This window comes from Adiantum capillus-veneris, chromosome 20 (assembly GCF_014529385.1).
Source record: "Adiantum capillus-veneris isolate H3 chromosome 20, ASM1452938v2, whole genome shotgun sequence".
NCBI lineage: Eukaryota > Viridiplantae > Streptophyta > Polypodiopsida > Polypodiales > Pteridaceae > Adiantum > Adiantum capillus-veneris.
The window spans coordinates 46904432-46917511 of NC_140950.1; the positions used below are offsets into that span (position 1 = coordinate 46904432).

At 43.2% G+C, this 13080-nt stretch overlaps 1 protein-coding gene across 1 annotated transcript in view; it reads left to right on the forward strand.

The window, feature by feature from the left end:
• LOC147432461 (uncharacterized) overlaps positions 1-13080 on the forward strand; it is a 77945-nt gene that overhangs the window by 27560 nt on the left and 37305 nt on the right. The window contains exons 3-6 of the mRNA XM_086492406.1: positions 231-305; positions 474-579; positions 666-739; positions 829-918. Coding sequence (XP_086348532.1) covers positions 231-305; positions 474-579; positions 666-739; positions 829-918 — 345 coding nt within the window. The remainder of the gene's footprint in view (positions 1-230; positions 306-473; positions 580-665; positions 740-828; positions 919-13080) is intronic.

Here is a 13080-nt window from a genome sequence, read left to right on the forward strand (position 1 = left end):
TAGGTTTTATAGATGTTATTGTGAAGATCTAAACCATGTCGAAAAGGAGGGGAAAGTTTAAAAGATTTTGATACTCTATCTTGTGTTGGTATCGGTTTTGACTTTGCTAGGGGGTTTTACTGACTGAGCTTGTCTTTCTAAAAACGATCTTATTCATTGTGCCCTCATGCTGGCATGTAGGGTGTCGCTTGTAAGAAGGATTCACTTTTTTTCTTTAAAACATAATGCAGATAAAAGGAAAGGCAGATGAATATGGAGTTATAATTGTGAATGAAAGCTTCACTTTTGACGTGAAAGACGCCAAGGTTAGAACTTCCTCCCTTTTCCATCAAATTTTTCCTTATCTTGATTGCTTGGGTTTCAGCCAAGGTTAGAACGTCCTCCCTTTTCCATCAAATTTTTCCTTATCTTGATTGCTTGGGTTTCAGCCGTTTGCAAATGTTTCTATTCAGGCTTTCCCTTTTTCAATGCAGAGCTCAGTCTTGTCAGTGCAAGTGTTTGGAAAGGGCTTGCTGGGAGCGGAGTGCTTTGGACAATGCAAGGATATTGTTATTGCTGATCTTTTGAACAAACCTCAAGGCAAGTCCAACTCTGGTCATAAGTAAACCTTTGTCTTGGAACCGTGAATATTAATCTCATTATGTGGTAATTGCGTTCATTAACAGGGGGTTTGTGCAATCTAAAAGCACAATGGTACGAGTTGTATTCAAAGGATGGAAAGAGGGTGTTTCCTGGAAAGGTACAATGTGTATTGTGTTACATAAAAAGGGTTTCAATGCTTTACTTCACGCAATGTTGCTCATGCCACTGTTTGGATGCATTTACTAGGTCTTGATGCAGATAGCGGCTGGAGTTGCTAAACCAGAGCAAGTTTTACGTGTTTTTGTTGGTACTTGGAATGTAGGCGATACACGGCCGGTGTGTGCACTCTCTCTTAAAACTTGGGTCATGCCTCTCATTTTGACTGACAAACTGGTAGTTTAATTGAGTACATAGCCATGTCTTGTGAGGCGCAAAGGATGATAAACGTGCCAAAGATCAGAAATGACACTAAATCAAAGCAGGCTTACCTTGAGAGAGAGAATAAGAAGAAGAAGAAGAGAATTTTAACGTGGTAGGAAACTATCCCAAGAGACCTTAAAGATCTATCCGACGAGGAGAGTTGAACTCAAGACCTGTTATTCAAAAGGGAAATGCCATAACCAATCTACCACACTTGGAAGAAGAAGAAGAAGAAGAAGAAGAAGAGAGTTTTAACGTCGTAGGAAATTATCCCAAGAGACCTTAAAGATCTAGCCGACGAGAGAGAGAGAGAGAGAGAGAGAGAGAGAGAGAGAGAGAGAGAGAGAGAGAGAGAGAGAGAGAGAGAGAGAGAGAGAGAGAGAGAGAGAGAGAGAGAGAGAGAGTTTTTAACCTCTTGCTAGAGGCCACAAATCAAAGTACATGAGGTAGGTGTCCTGTGTGTGTCCATGAAGTTGGCATGAACGGTAAAAGATACAGAAGTAAAGATAGTATCTAATATGGTGGTTGAGGGATGAGGGGAGGGATACATGTAGTGGGGAGGGTCGAGCTCTAGATGAGGGAGAAGATGCAATCCTATATGTTGAGGGGGAGTACAATCATGCCATTATAACTCTAGTGCCATCGAGTACTATAGTCAGGGTGTAAGACATGATGCATGGGTGGGTAAGGTGTGAACAATCTGCACAGGATGGCGGCCAGATCGACGAATGCTCGGATGCGCCTCTCCTTCAAAGATCCGTAGTAGCGCTCTTGGATCTCTCTCTGGTGTGTGTGTGTGTGTGTGTGTGTGTGTGTGTGTGTGTGTGTGTGTGTGTGCGAGTGCGAGAGAGAGAGAGAGAGAGAGAGAGAGAGAGAGAGAGAGAGAGAGAGTGTGAATGAAATGAAATGAAATGTTATATTAACGTCTTCAAAAGGCCAGAATGACCTATGAGACCAAACTGATACAAAAGTGGTGAATTTGTTACAATGTCTGGGTACCTTAGTACTGAAGTACTAAGTGTGAAAAGTGTGAAAGTGTGAAAATAAATGTGAAAAACTAAATACAAAGTATTAAATAAACTTCTTAGGAGCATTCTAGGTGTCTGGCTAGAATGCTTCTAATCCTTTGTTGTAGTCCCCTCCGGTTAAGTGTGCTTCTGCATCTTGGTCGTGGTCGTCTCGATTTCCTAAGCTCAGTCGCTCTGTCAATTAGCGTGCCTTTGGTATGACTGTGGGTACTCCTTTGTGCTGGCTGTTGGCCTCTTGCTTCTCCTTCCACTCCTGCTTCTCTTGATCCGAAGAAATCTGTGATCGGCCTCTGAGGCTGTAGTGCTCTTTGTCTTCTCATTAGATTATCCCTGTGCCAATGTAGTTCCAGTAGGTACAAGCCTAAGCATCTTTGATCTTGGTATTGCATGATTCTATCTAGAGGTCCAAAGCCTTCTTTAAAGAGGCAATGAAAACGCCCCCGTATCTCATAGTATACTGTGCAGTGGCATATATAGTGTAACTTTGTCTCTGGCTCCATTCCGCATAACTTGCAAATTCTGCTCTCAGGTGGGATTCCCCTAAATGTGCCAAATTCAATTTCCAACTGGTGTGAGGATGTACGAATCTGACCAATAGCACATCTCAAACCATGAGACAGGTGGGTATCCATGTAACTTGGGCGAATCACAAATCCATCTTCAGATAGTTGTAGGAAGTTTTCTTTGTAGTCGGCCATCTTCGTGCCCAATTCTTGTGTAGGGTCTACCCATGTCCTCTTAGTATCCAACTGTATAAGATCCTGTCGGGTGATTTTATTAATGTCCGTTCGTGTAATTGCCAGTGATGGGGCCTCAAGAGAGTATTGGAAGGGGGGTAATCTTTCCATACTGAACCCGTGTCTCCGAAACCACGAGGACAGTTGCGCATACCAGCATGATGTATCCCCTTTCATTGCTAATTGTTGAGAGGATCCGAGGGCCAGTCTAGTATATCGGCAATTATTTGTATCCCACAAACCATGTATAAAGGACACTGATCGGGTAAGAGCTTCAATTTCTATCGGAGGGGCCGCTAGTTCCGCTCGGGTAATCGCGTGTGGTACGGAGGCCTTGGCTCTAATCATTCGGGAAATCATAGATACCAAAGGTCTCTCCATTGACTTCCAATTATCCTGATCCACAGATGGTCCCCAAATCTGGACCCCATAAAGCATAGCCGAAGCCACCACAGTATCAAAGAGCCAAAGTTTTGTTCGTGGTTCGTGAAACTGCACTTGTGAACACATCCTCTCCAACCCTCCCAAGGCCGCAGAGGCTCTGGATAATCTAGCATCCGCTGCTTTCTTAAGAGTAAACTTCGGTCCTGCAAATACCACCCCAAGGTATGTGTGTGCATTTGTGTACTCTACTGTATCCTGGCCATATGCAAATGTAGGTGCTGATCTCCTGACCCACTGCGGTGTGGTGTTAAACACCATAACTTTGGTTTTACCCAAGTTTACCGACAGGCCACTGTCCTCTGCGAATTTATGTAATGCATCTAGCTGCCTCTGCATTCCATCTGGTGATTCTGCTATCAATACAATATCATCTGCATACAACAACAAAGGGATCCATGACCCTGCAAGTTGAGCCCCTCTGTCACCCTCTCTATCAATGTAATTTGATACCTCATCTATGTACATACCAAATAAAGTAGGGGACAGTGGGCATCCCTGCTTTACTCCAACGGTGGAATGAACAATGTCGGAATCCCCTTCTGGAGTACGTACATAACCAGTTACTGACCCGTATAAAGCCATGATCCCCCAAATAATCTCTTTGGGGACCCCTAACTCTTGCATCCTGCGCATCAATCTGGCCCTTGGTACTGTATCAAAAGCTTTCCGAAAATCCACAAAGCAACAATACATCCTTCTCCCGTTTGCTCTTCCTTCCTCAATAATGGCTCTGAGCGTAAGAATATGATCTAAAGTGGAATAACCCCTTCTGAATCCAGCTTGTCCTGTTGCTCTTATGCCCTCATTCTCTGCCCATCTACTCAATTTTTGTTCAAGAATGGATGCGTACAGTCGGGTCAAAGTGTGACCTACCATAATGGTGCGGTAGTTCCCGGGTATCATAGGATCCCCTGACTTGAAAATAGGTACGATAGTAGATAATTTCCAAGATTCAGGTAATCCTTCACACATGACCCGATTAAACAGCTGAGCAAGGACTTCTGAAAGTAGATCCCTGGCATGGATCAGATGTTCTGCTACTAAACCTTCATGATCATATGCTCTTCTTGTCTTCATCTTATCAATGGCTTTTTCCACCATTTCCGTAGTAAAGAAAGTACTAGCAGCAGGGCATGGCTCTAGCGGATCTGGTAATGGAGGCTGTCCAGATACCATATATAATGATGTTACATATTGACCCCAGATCTCAGGAGAAGTAATCGTCGAAGGCGGCGAGTGCTCTTGAAATAAGCGCCATGCCTCATGTGAGTCTTGACTCAAGAAGAGCTGATATAAATCCTTCTCTAGTTTGGCTAAAAATGTCCTTTTCTTGCGACGTACTATACGCCGAAGAGCAATCCGAGACTGCTTATATGTGATGATCCCAAGTGTAAGCTCTTTTTGGACCTGAATTCTCGTCTCTCTGCATTCCTCGTCATACCAACTGTTTTGAGGCATGTTCCCAGCTCCTCTCTTCTGATCAGGTTGAGTATGTGGGTATGCCTCTTGTGCTGCTCCATGTAGTATCTCTGTTAACTGAGAAGTAATCTCCTCTATAGTATATACTGGCTCGGCTGCCCGCATCCTATTATAGATCTTTTCCACATAGACTGAATCAGTTTCTGGCGTGAAAGTACATCTTGTGTGTGTCTTCTTCCTTTGTACTTGAGAGGCATTGTATTGGAAGGAGATTGATAAGGTCAAGAGAGCATGATCCACTGCAATCCCAACCGGTCTGGGTCCCACCTTAAAGTCCTTGATACTAGAAATAAAGCTTGGTGAAGTCATGACATAATCCACTGTACTGACCCCATGCGTGTGTGGGAAGCATGTGAATCCCCCAGATAACGGGAAATTCTCTAGACCATTAAGTATGGACAAACCATGTATGGTTGCCATCTCCATGAGATGTCTCCCATATTCAGTGTGTTCTTTATCCTGTGAGTTTCTAGTAAGCCCCCTTTGTGATAAATCCACTTCTCTGAGCATTTCCTCAGAAGTATCATAGAATACTGCTTGAGAGTTGGCCGTTTTGGCATTAAAGTCTCCTAAGAGAACTATGTCTCCATCTCTAGAGAACTCCCATATGTCATTATTCAATATGGAGAAAGGGGACTGTCCTTTAGGTGAGGAGTAGACTGAGGTACTTGGAGGGAAGTAGCATATAGCGATATATAGAAATCTACCTGTCTCGGCTCTCATTCTCACCCACATATACCTTGCTTGCTCATCTTTCCTGATAATCTATAGTAGTGGTTTCAGCTCCTCTTTAAATAAGACTGCTACTCCTCCTAACCCCCGGCTACCCTGTAGAGATCTCGTCTGGTCGACCAGCTGTTTCCCATAAATAACCCTTCACATGTGGCATACGTTGTCCCGGTATCTGGTGTGTCTCTGAGTAGAAAACTATGTCTCTGTCCCTAAAGCTGTCTTCAAAGGCACCTACATCTAGCCTATATGACCCATTACAATTCCACGCTGCTATCTGGAGCGTCGCCCCATAGGTCTCGCACCGTCATGCTGAGCGCTTTTCCAGAACCACTACTTTCCCTCCTCTATAAAAGGCGATTTTCCCCTTTTCTCTTGCTGCCCTGATCTCTGGCATCAACTCTTGCATGTGTGCCACTTGTGCCAATGTAAGGTCATCTCCCAGGAAAATACCGGTTTTCTTAAGAGTTGGCCTCTTCTTTAGAAATTCTTTCCTTGTTTCTATATTCAGGAAGCGGAGAATAAGTGCCCGGTCCTTTACGTTTCCCTTCTCAGCGATTCCTTTCTTGCCCACTCTCCATGCACTTGTGTGAGTAGGCTCTGTGATGCCCATGCGTTGTAGCAGTTCCTTCACTTCTTCATCTACATTCTCTCTGTCTTTGACTCCTGTGACCGGCACATGCAGAGCCCGATTCTTCCTTTTCTGCTCTTCCTCAATGGTCATATTAATAATGGTAGAAGTAGGTGTGGTCTCGAGCATCTGGGCCTTCCCTTTCTTCGCATCCTCAATCCATTTCTGTGCTTCATCAACCTTTTCTTGTGTCTTAAAAAGATGTTCCGCCCATGAAGATGCCGTTTTCGATTTCTGTTCATCTCCTTCTCGTAGAGTTTTCATTTGATCTTTCATGTCCTCGAGCTCCTTCAGCACCGAAGGTTGGTCGTCTCCCTTCTCCTTAGTTGCAGATTTGCAAGCCGCAAGTTCTCCTTTTAGCTCCTCAATTATTGCATCTTTTTCCCCCCATGTGCTTTTCCATATTTGTTCTCCATGCTTCAAAACTTGCTACTGCCTCATCGAGTTTCTTTTGCATAACTCATTCTGTTACATTTACTTCGGCCTTGATTAGGTTTCGTACTTCCGTTTTCAAGATCTGAATCTCCTCATTCTGTATCCCCCGGATCTCTCTCCTTAGTTCTCTCATCATGTCTCCATACATGGAGTTCCTATAGCTCTCAGCGCTCGCGTGCATTTCCTTCCTGATGTCATTTCTCATGTAGTTTAGTTCTGATTTGAGCATCATCTGGACCTTCTCCATCATTAGTTCATCATGTATCTTGGACGTTTTCCCCACTCGTAATGATCCTGTTGATAGTACAGTATCTCTGTTTCTCCGCTTAAATGTAGCTGTTGTTTTTTTTGGGGTGGTGTAGCTATCTACACCCGGCCCTTCCCCTTCGGTAGGCGGATCCATCGAACCTGAGCCCCAAATGTGGGGTAGGGTACTAGGGAGAATAGGACAAACTTAAAATATTTTATCTTAAGGCTTTTTACCTTAAGGCTTAAAATTTTCTCTAAGGCTGGGACTTCCTACTCGTAGGCGAAGGGTGCGCGTTTGCTGGGACTTGCTACACGTAGGGTTGCTAGGACATGCTACGCGTAGGACTTCTTCGCTGCCTGCCCTTCGCGCGAGCTCCTGCTTGCTCCACCTCTCTCGCCCAAAACCCTAATGCACAGGCAGCGCTTCCCTGTGGAATGTTGCACGTTGCCCACAGAATGTTGCACACTGCTCGAACTGAGTGTGTAGAGAGAGAGAGAGTCACTGTGCTGCTTGTCCCGAACGCATGAAACCTGTCACAGCCTCGCACTCAGCCCGCCACAGACCTTAAGCCTCGCGCCAGACCTGCCCGCCACAAAGCTTCAGCCTCGCGCCAGACTTGCCCGCCACAGACCTGCTCGCCCGCCAAAAGAGAGAGAGAGAGAGAGAGAGAGAGAGAGAGAGAGAGAGAGAGAGAGAGAGAGAGAGAGAGAGAGAGAGAGAGAGAGAGAGAGAGAGAGAGAGAGAGAGAGAGAGAGAGAGAGAGAGATTCTATTATCGTCCTCGGAGGTCAAATATTATATGTGATGTAGTATGTGTATGGTTGATGAGTGACTCGATGCTCCAAAACTGTGGTGATGAGAGTCGCAATGGAGAGCCCACACTGTGGCTGGGAGAGGAAAGTACGTCGGTCTAAGTCATGGCAGAAAATGTGAGAGAAGCAAGTTCGGATGTGATCAAAAAGTTAAAACTGAGCACTCTAGTAGTGTGTGGTACTCAGACTCTCAAACTTGCTGTGAGCATAATGTGCACAATCGATTTGACTCTTCTCCATTGCCCCTACGCCCCGTCTTGCATCGAAGGAAATGGGAGCTAAGCCGAATGGGTGCAATAGTGTGTATTGTTGACGAGGGGATAGACTCAAGCATGTAAGTGTGAGTATGGTTTCCTCTTTCAACGAAGAACATGGTTTTGTAGTTGGGGGCAATATGGGTGGTGTAATGGATGAATCGTGACCCTCCGGATTTCTCCCAAGCGGTAACACATTGGCGTTGTAGAAAAGCTTCATTCACTTGGGAGTCAATTTAAGCATCATGTAGGAAGTGTAATGCATCCCATCTCCCAAACCACTTCTTTATGTCTTGCATCCATCCCGTGCTCAAAATCTTGCTTTTATGCATCTTTTAAACTTTTTTGCTTGCTTCCCATGCAATTGTAGGAAGTCGATGTGAGGGGTTTTGACGCATCTTTATCATGTACTCCACAACCCTTTCCATGCCCATAACCTCAATTGGAAGAGATCCCGACTCAAGAAGTAGGAGTATATATGGTATTTGTGTCTTAACTTCGAGAAAGTTTGTAAGAAAACACTTTTGGACATTCTCAAACTCTTTTCAAGTAGACTTTAAGATGCTCCCGCCCCACACTTCCAACTCCATAAAGAAGAACCGGTGTCACCAATGCATCAAAAAGGTACTTCTTGAGAACCCAACACTTGATGTTTCCCGCACTACACATGTTCTCAAATGCATAATATGTTTTCTTTTCCGTTTTGAAACGATGCATAGCACATTCATGCCACTTGTGATTGGACGGAACCTCAAGGCCAAGGTACTTAAAGCTCTCAACAACTTCAAGTGTCTCATTGTTGTACACAATGTATGGCTTCTCTTTATGGTTGGTTTCACAAGCATAACCTTTGTTTTGGATTCATTCACAATCAACCCACTATGCAAGCAAAAGTTCTCAAGTACAACTATAAGCTTTTGTGCATCTTCTAAAGTGTGTGCTAGAAGCACAACATCATCCGCATACAACAAAAGCATAATTACCACATTGCAAATAGGAACCTCTTCAATGCCTTCTGCTTGCATAAACTCAAGTACCATTTGTTCCAATTGATCGATCCATAGACCAAAGAGAGTTGGTGACAACGGTCATCCTTGTTTAACCCAATAGTGCTTACAAAAATTTCTGAAATTTCTCTTCCCATGCGCAATTGATAAATCACCTTCTCATAGGTTCGAGAAATTGCAAGCATAAACTCACTTGGTACTTGGAGTTCTTCCATCCTTCTCTACAAATTGTTACGTGGAATCATATCAAAGGCTCTCTAAAGTCCACTAAACAACAACACAATTGCTTGCCTTTGAACCGACTTTCCATCATGAGAACATGAAGAGTGACAAGATGATCAATGGTGCTATGGCATCGACGAAAACCCGCTTGTACTTTTGCACGCTTGTCATTCTCTTCAGCCCAATCACTTAATTTCATCTCCATTATGCACCCAAATAACTTTGCCATAAGAGACCTAATCATTATAGTCCGGTAGTTATTTACATTCTTTACATTCCGTCCTTTATGCAAAGGCTTAATCCAATTAGTACTCCAATCATAAGGCATACCATGTTGAAGTGCAAGGTTGAACATATCACACATCCACTCATGGGGAAAATCTCCCTGTATTTGATCATCTCCGGCTTGATACCTTGAAGATCTCCCGCTTTGCGAGTGGCCAACTTTTCAAGCCCACCGCATACATCCTCAATAGTAAAAAAAGAGGACATGCATGGGAGTGAACCATAAAATGACATTTTTTCAGCATGTGCTTGCTCATATAATTGCCTACAATGTGTGTACATATTTACAAGATTCAAGTTACCAAAGTTCTCAACCCGCCTGTCCCTCAAGTTTCTCCAAAATTTTCCACATGCATGTGCCTTTTTTTGGACTTGAAAAAGTTGTTGCTTTACTTCCCATCTTTTTCTCTTCTTTTGAATCAATGCCTTGTATGTATGCAAATGACTTTGATAGTTGTCTTTGTCCATGGTTGCATCAAGCTTTATCAAGGACTTTCGAGCATCTTGACATTGTTTATTAAACCACCTTTTGAGTGATCTATCTTTGTTGATACCATGGAGATGCTTTATGGCAAGCATTCTTCGGCACAAGAACAAATAACTTTCTTGAAAGCTTCCCATTTAGTTTCCAATGGTGCGTCGTATTGAAGCTTTGTCATCCATAACTTTTGTTCAACCATTTCAATGTACATTGCTGCCCGTTTGAAATCCATACATAGTGATAACTTCTCTTCCCTTTGGCCAAGATTATTATGCTTAGTTGCTTCTTGTCACAAACTGGTGACGTGGTCGCCCAGTACACACACACACACACATCCGTCTTATTGCTGAAAAACAGCCTGCTGGAAAATGCTGACGTGGCAGGCAGCATACGGATTGACTGATGACGTGGAAGGCCTATAGGCAGTTCCGTAAATTACGCTGACAGATTTTTGTACGGTAGCTTTTTGGCTTGCTTTTGTCTACGCAGGGCAGAATTTTGGACATGCTTTTTATTCTACGCAAATTGAGAGTTAGAGAGAGAGAGAGAGCTTTTGTTTAAAAAAGCCTTTGCTTTTATTGTGCCAAGTATGGCTTGAGAGAGAAAAAAAGAAAGCTCTTGCTTTATTTTTCGAGGGCTTTTGATTTTCAGCTTTTGGGCTCTGCATTTAGCATCCCTTGTAATCCTTAAATATGTGGGCAAGGCCTCACAACTCAGAGCATCTGGACGCAGAGTCTGAGAGTGAGTGCCTTCCTACACTCTTGTACTTTGAACACAGATTAATACAAAAAGAAATATCGAAAGGGGCGCCAGTCTTTGGGGCCAATATCTCTAGGCATGGAACTCTGCCGGTGGGCCAGTGTCGAATCAATTGTGAACTATGAACTGTTTTGAAGTGACTATTTGTGGTGTCGCGGTAGATTCTCGACTTGGAGTGTCCAAGTCTGCTACACTTCTCCACATGCAAGGTTAATACAGAAGGTTTGATGGTCCGATTCCCGGGTCCATTGGCCAATCTTTATGCGATACATGATGGCTTCAGAGAGTAGCATGTAGTCAATTACACTATCCCCATTATGTGTTCTACATGTAAATCCATTGGTTCTACTCCACAAAGATACACCATTGGCAATGAGCATATGCGTGCTATTACACATGTGTAAAAGTAACTTTCCATAGTGATCCGACTCTTTCTCATCCATTGAAGTACGATCATACAAGTGAACTTTCTCCAACTTCCTTGAAATGTACGGCATACCAAATTGTTGAATATCATGTTGCAATGTTTTTGTGCAAGCATTCATATCCCCAAATACAATAACATCACCTTTGCCTTTGAAATAAGCAATGTCCTCTTCTAAATCAAAAAATGGATGATCTTTATCCATGCAAGCATAAAAGGGGGAATCATGATGAGGAATATAGCAACCGGCTACAAAAATGGGTGCTCTTTTTGGTGTCATAATTTTCAGCCATACATAACGTTTGTACTTCTCATCTTTGACAATTGATACAAAATCTTCCAATCCTTTCTTAACCATACATGCTACCCCTCCTTGCCCTCTTCGTTGCTTGAGATTCTTTGACCATATTAATGAATGTACATTGTAATCCTCCAAGCCGTTAATCCTTTGTGTATCATGCTTCCAAGTTTCAAGAAGAATTACAACTTCGGCTTTGCTTGTTAGTTCATCAATGCCAACCTCCGCATTCCATGGGTATCCATTACAATTCCAAAAGCATATTTTCAATTGTACAAAACATTTTGTATCCCTCAAATGGATCCAACTATTATCAAGGATAATCTTTCGTTTGGTCTCATCTGGCATGGTGCATACAATTGGGCGTTCTCCCGAGCGAGGAGCTCTTTGCTTACCCACTCTATGCGCTCCATAGACCATAACTCTAAACATGTCAAAGTGGGTTTTGAAGAAATCTTCGATAACAATGGCAAGAGGAGGAGGTGTCTCTAACTTCTCTTCAGGGATTCCACGAATAACAATGTTCTTGGAACGTTGCCCCCGTTCCTTCAACTCCTCCACATCCACATTTTCAACATTCTTTGTTTGAACCATAGCTTGTATGAGTGAGGAATTAGGAACCACATTGTTACCACATATATCAGCCCAAGACTTATTTGTGCATACTTTTTTCATGTCGCATATATCCCGGCTCATGGCGTCAAATCTCTCCTCTTTCAATACATGGTCATGCTCTACTTTGCTCATGCGCTCCTTTAAAACATTCAAGTTCATAAGAGAGCGTTTACATTCCTGACTTCCTCTTCAAGTTGCATCAAACGTGTTGTTTGCATCTCAAGTGTCCTCTTGAGATTCTCATTCTCAACCACAAGTACCCTTAGTGTGCCATTCTCCATTGCAAGTGCCCGTAAGTCTTCGCCTTGTTTGTTTACGGTCTCTAGCAACGATACCAAGTCTGCTATGATCATGGTTTTCGATGTCGTTGGTTGAGTGGTTGTGTTGCTTTCTCCACACTTAAAAGATTTTGGATCATTTTTAACAATGTTTGTGGACCTTGTTGAAGAAGAAGAACCCTTGCGAGTACTGGAAGACATTGTATGTAAATAAGAGATCAGAGTCAATTTTCCTTAACATGTTCACTTCAAAAATGCTGCTGCAGAAACGCCTTCCATAACTCTGAAAATTTCTGTCTTTACATCAATGCGTAGAGGGTGTCGTGCTCTTCGATCGAGGCTATAGATCACCCAAATAGGAGTTCGGATGAAATGCTTTATTAAATGTTTTCAAAAAGCCAAAAAGACCTATGAGACCAAATTGATATAATCTTAGTGGATCTAATACAATGTCTGGGTACAAAATAAAATGAAGAAAAATAAAAGCTAAAATGAACATCAGTGTCCGAGGATACCCAGCATCGGGCGGTCCGAGGATGTACTGCATCGGTCGTTGAAGAGCATCGTCAATGTCCGCCTCTGTAAATAATTGTACTGCGTCTTCCATGTTGTGCTAGAATAATTATGATCCTATGATGAAGCCCTTGAAGATGTCGATGTCGTGGTGGCCCTCGAAGATGTGGGCGTCTAGCTCTCCCAAGCTCAATGGCTATGTCAGTCAATATACCTTTGGTAGAGGTGGACTCTGAAGTCTGCTTTGAAGATTGCTCATTTGATTGTCGGGTCTCTCGTCAAAAGAAGCCAGTGATCTCCCTTTATGAATGTCTCCCACTCTCTAGTCTCCTGAAGAGACTCTCCTTGTGTTTGCGCAGCTCTAGCAAAAACAATCCGAGGTATCTCTGATCCTGATA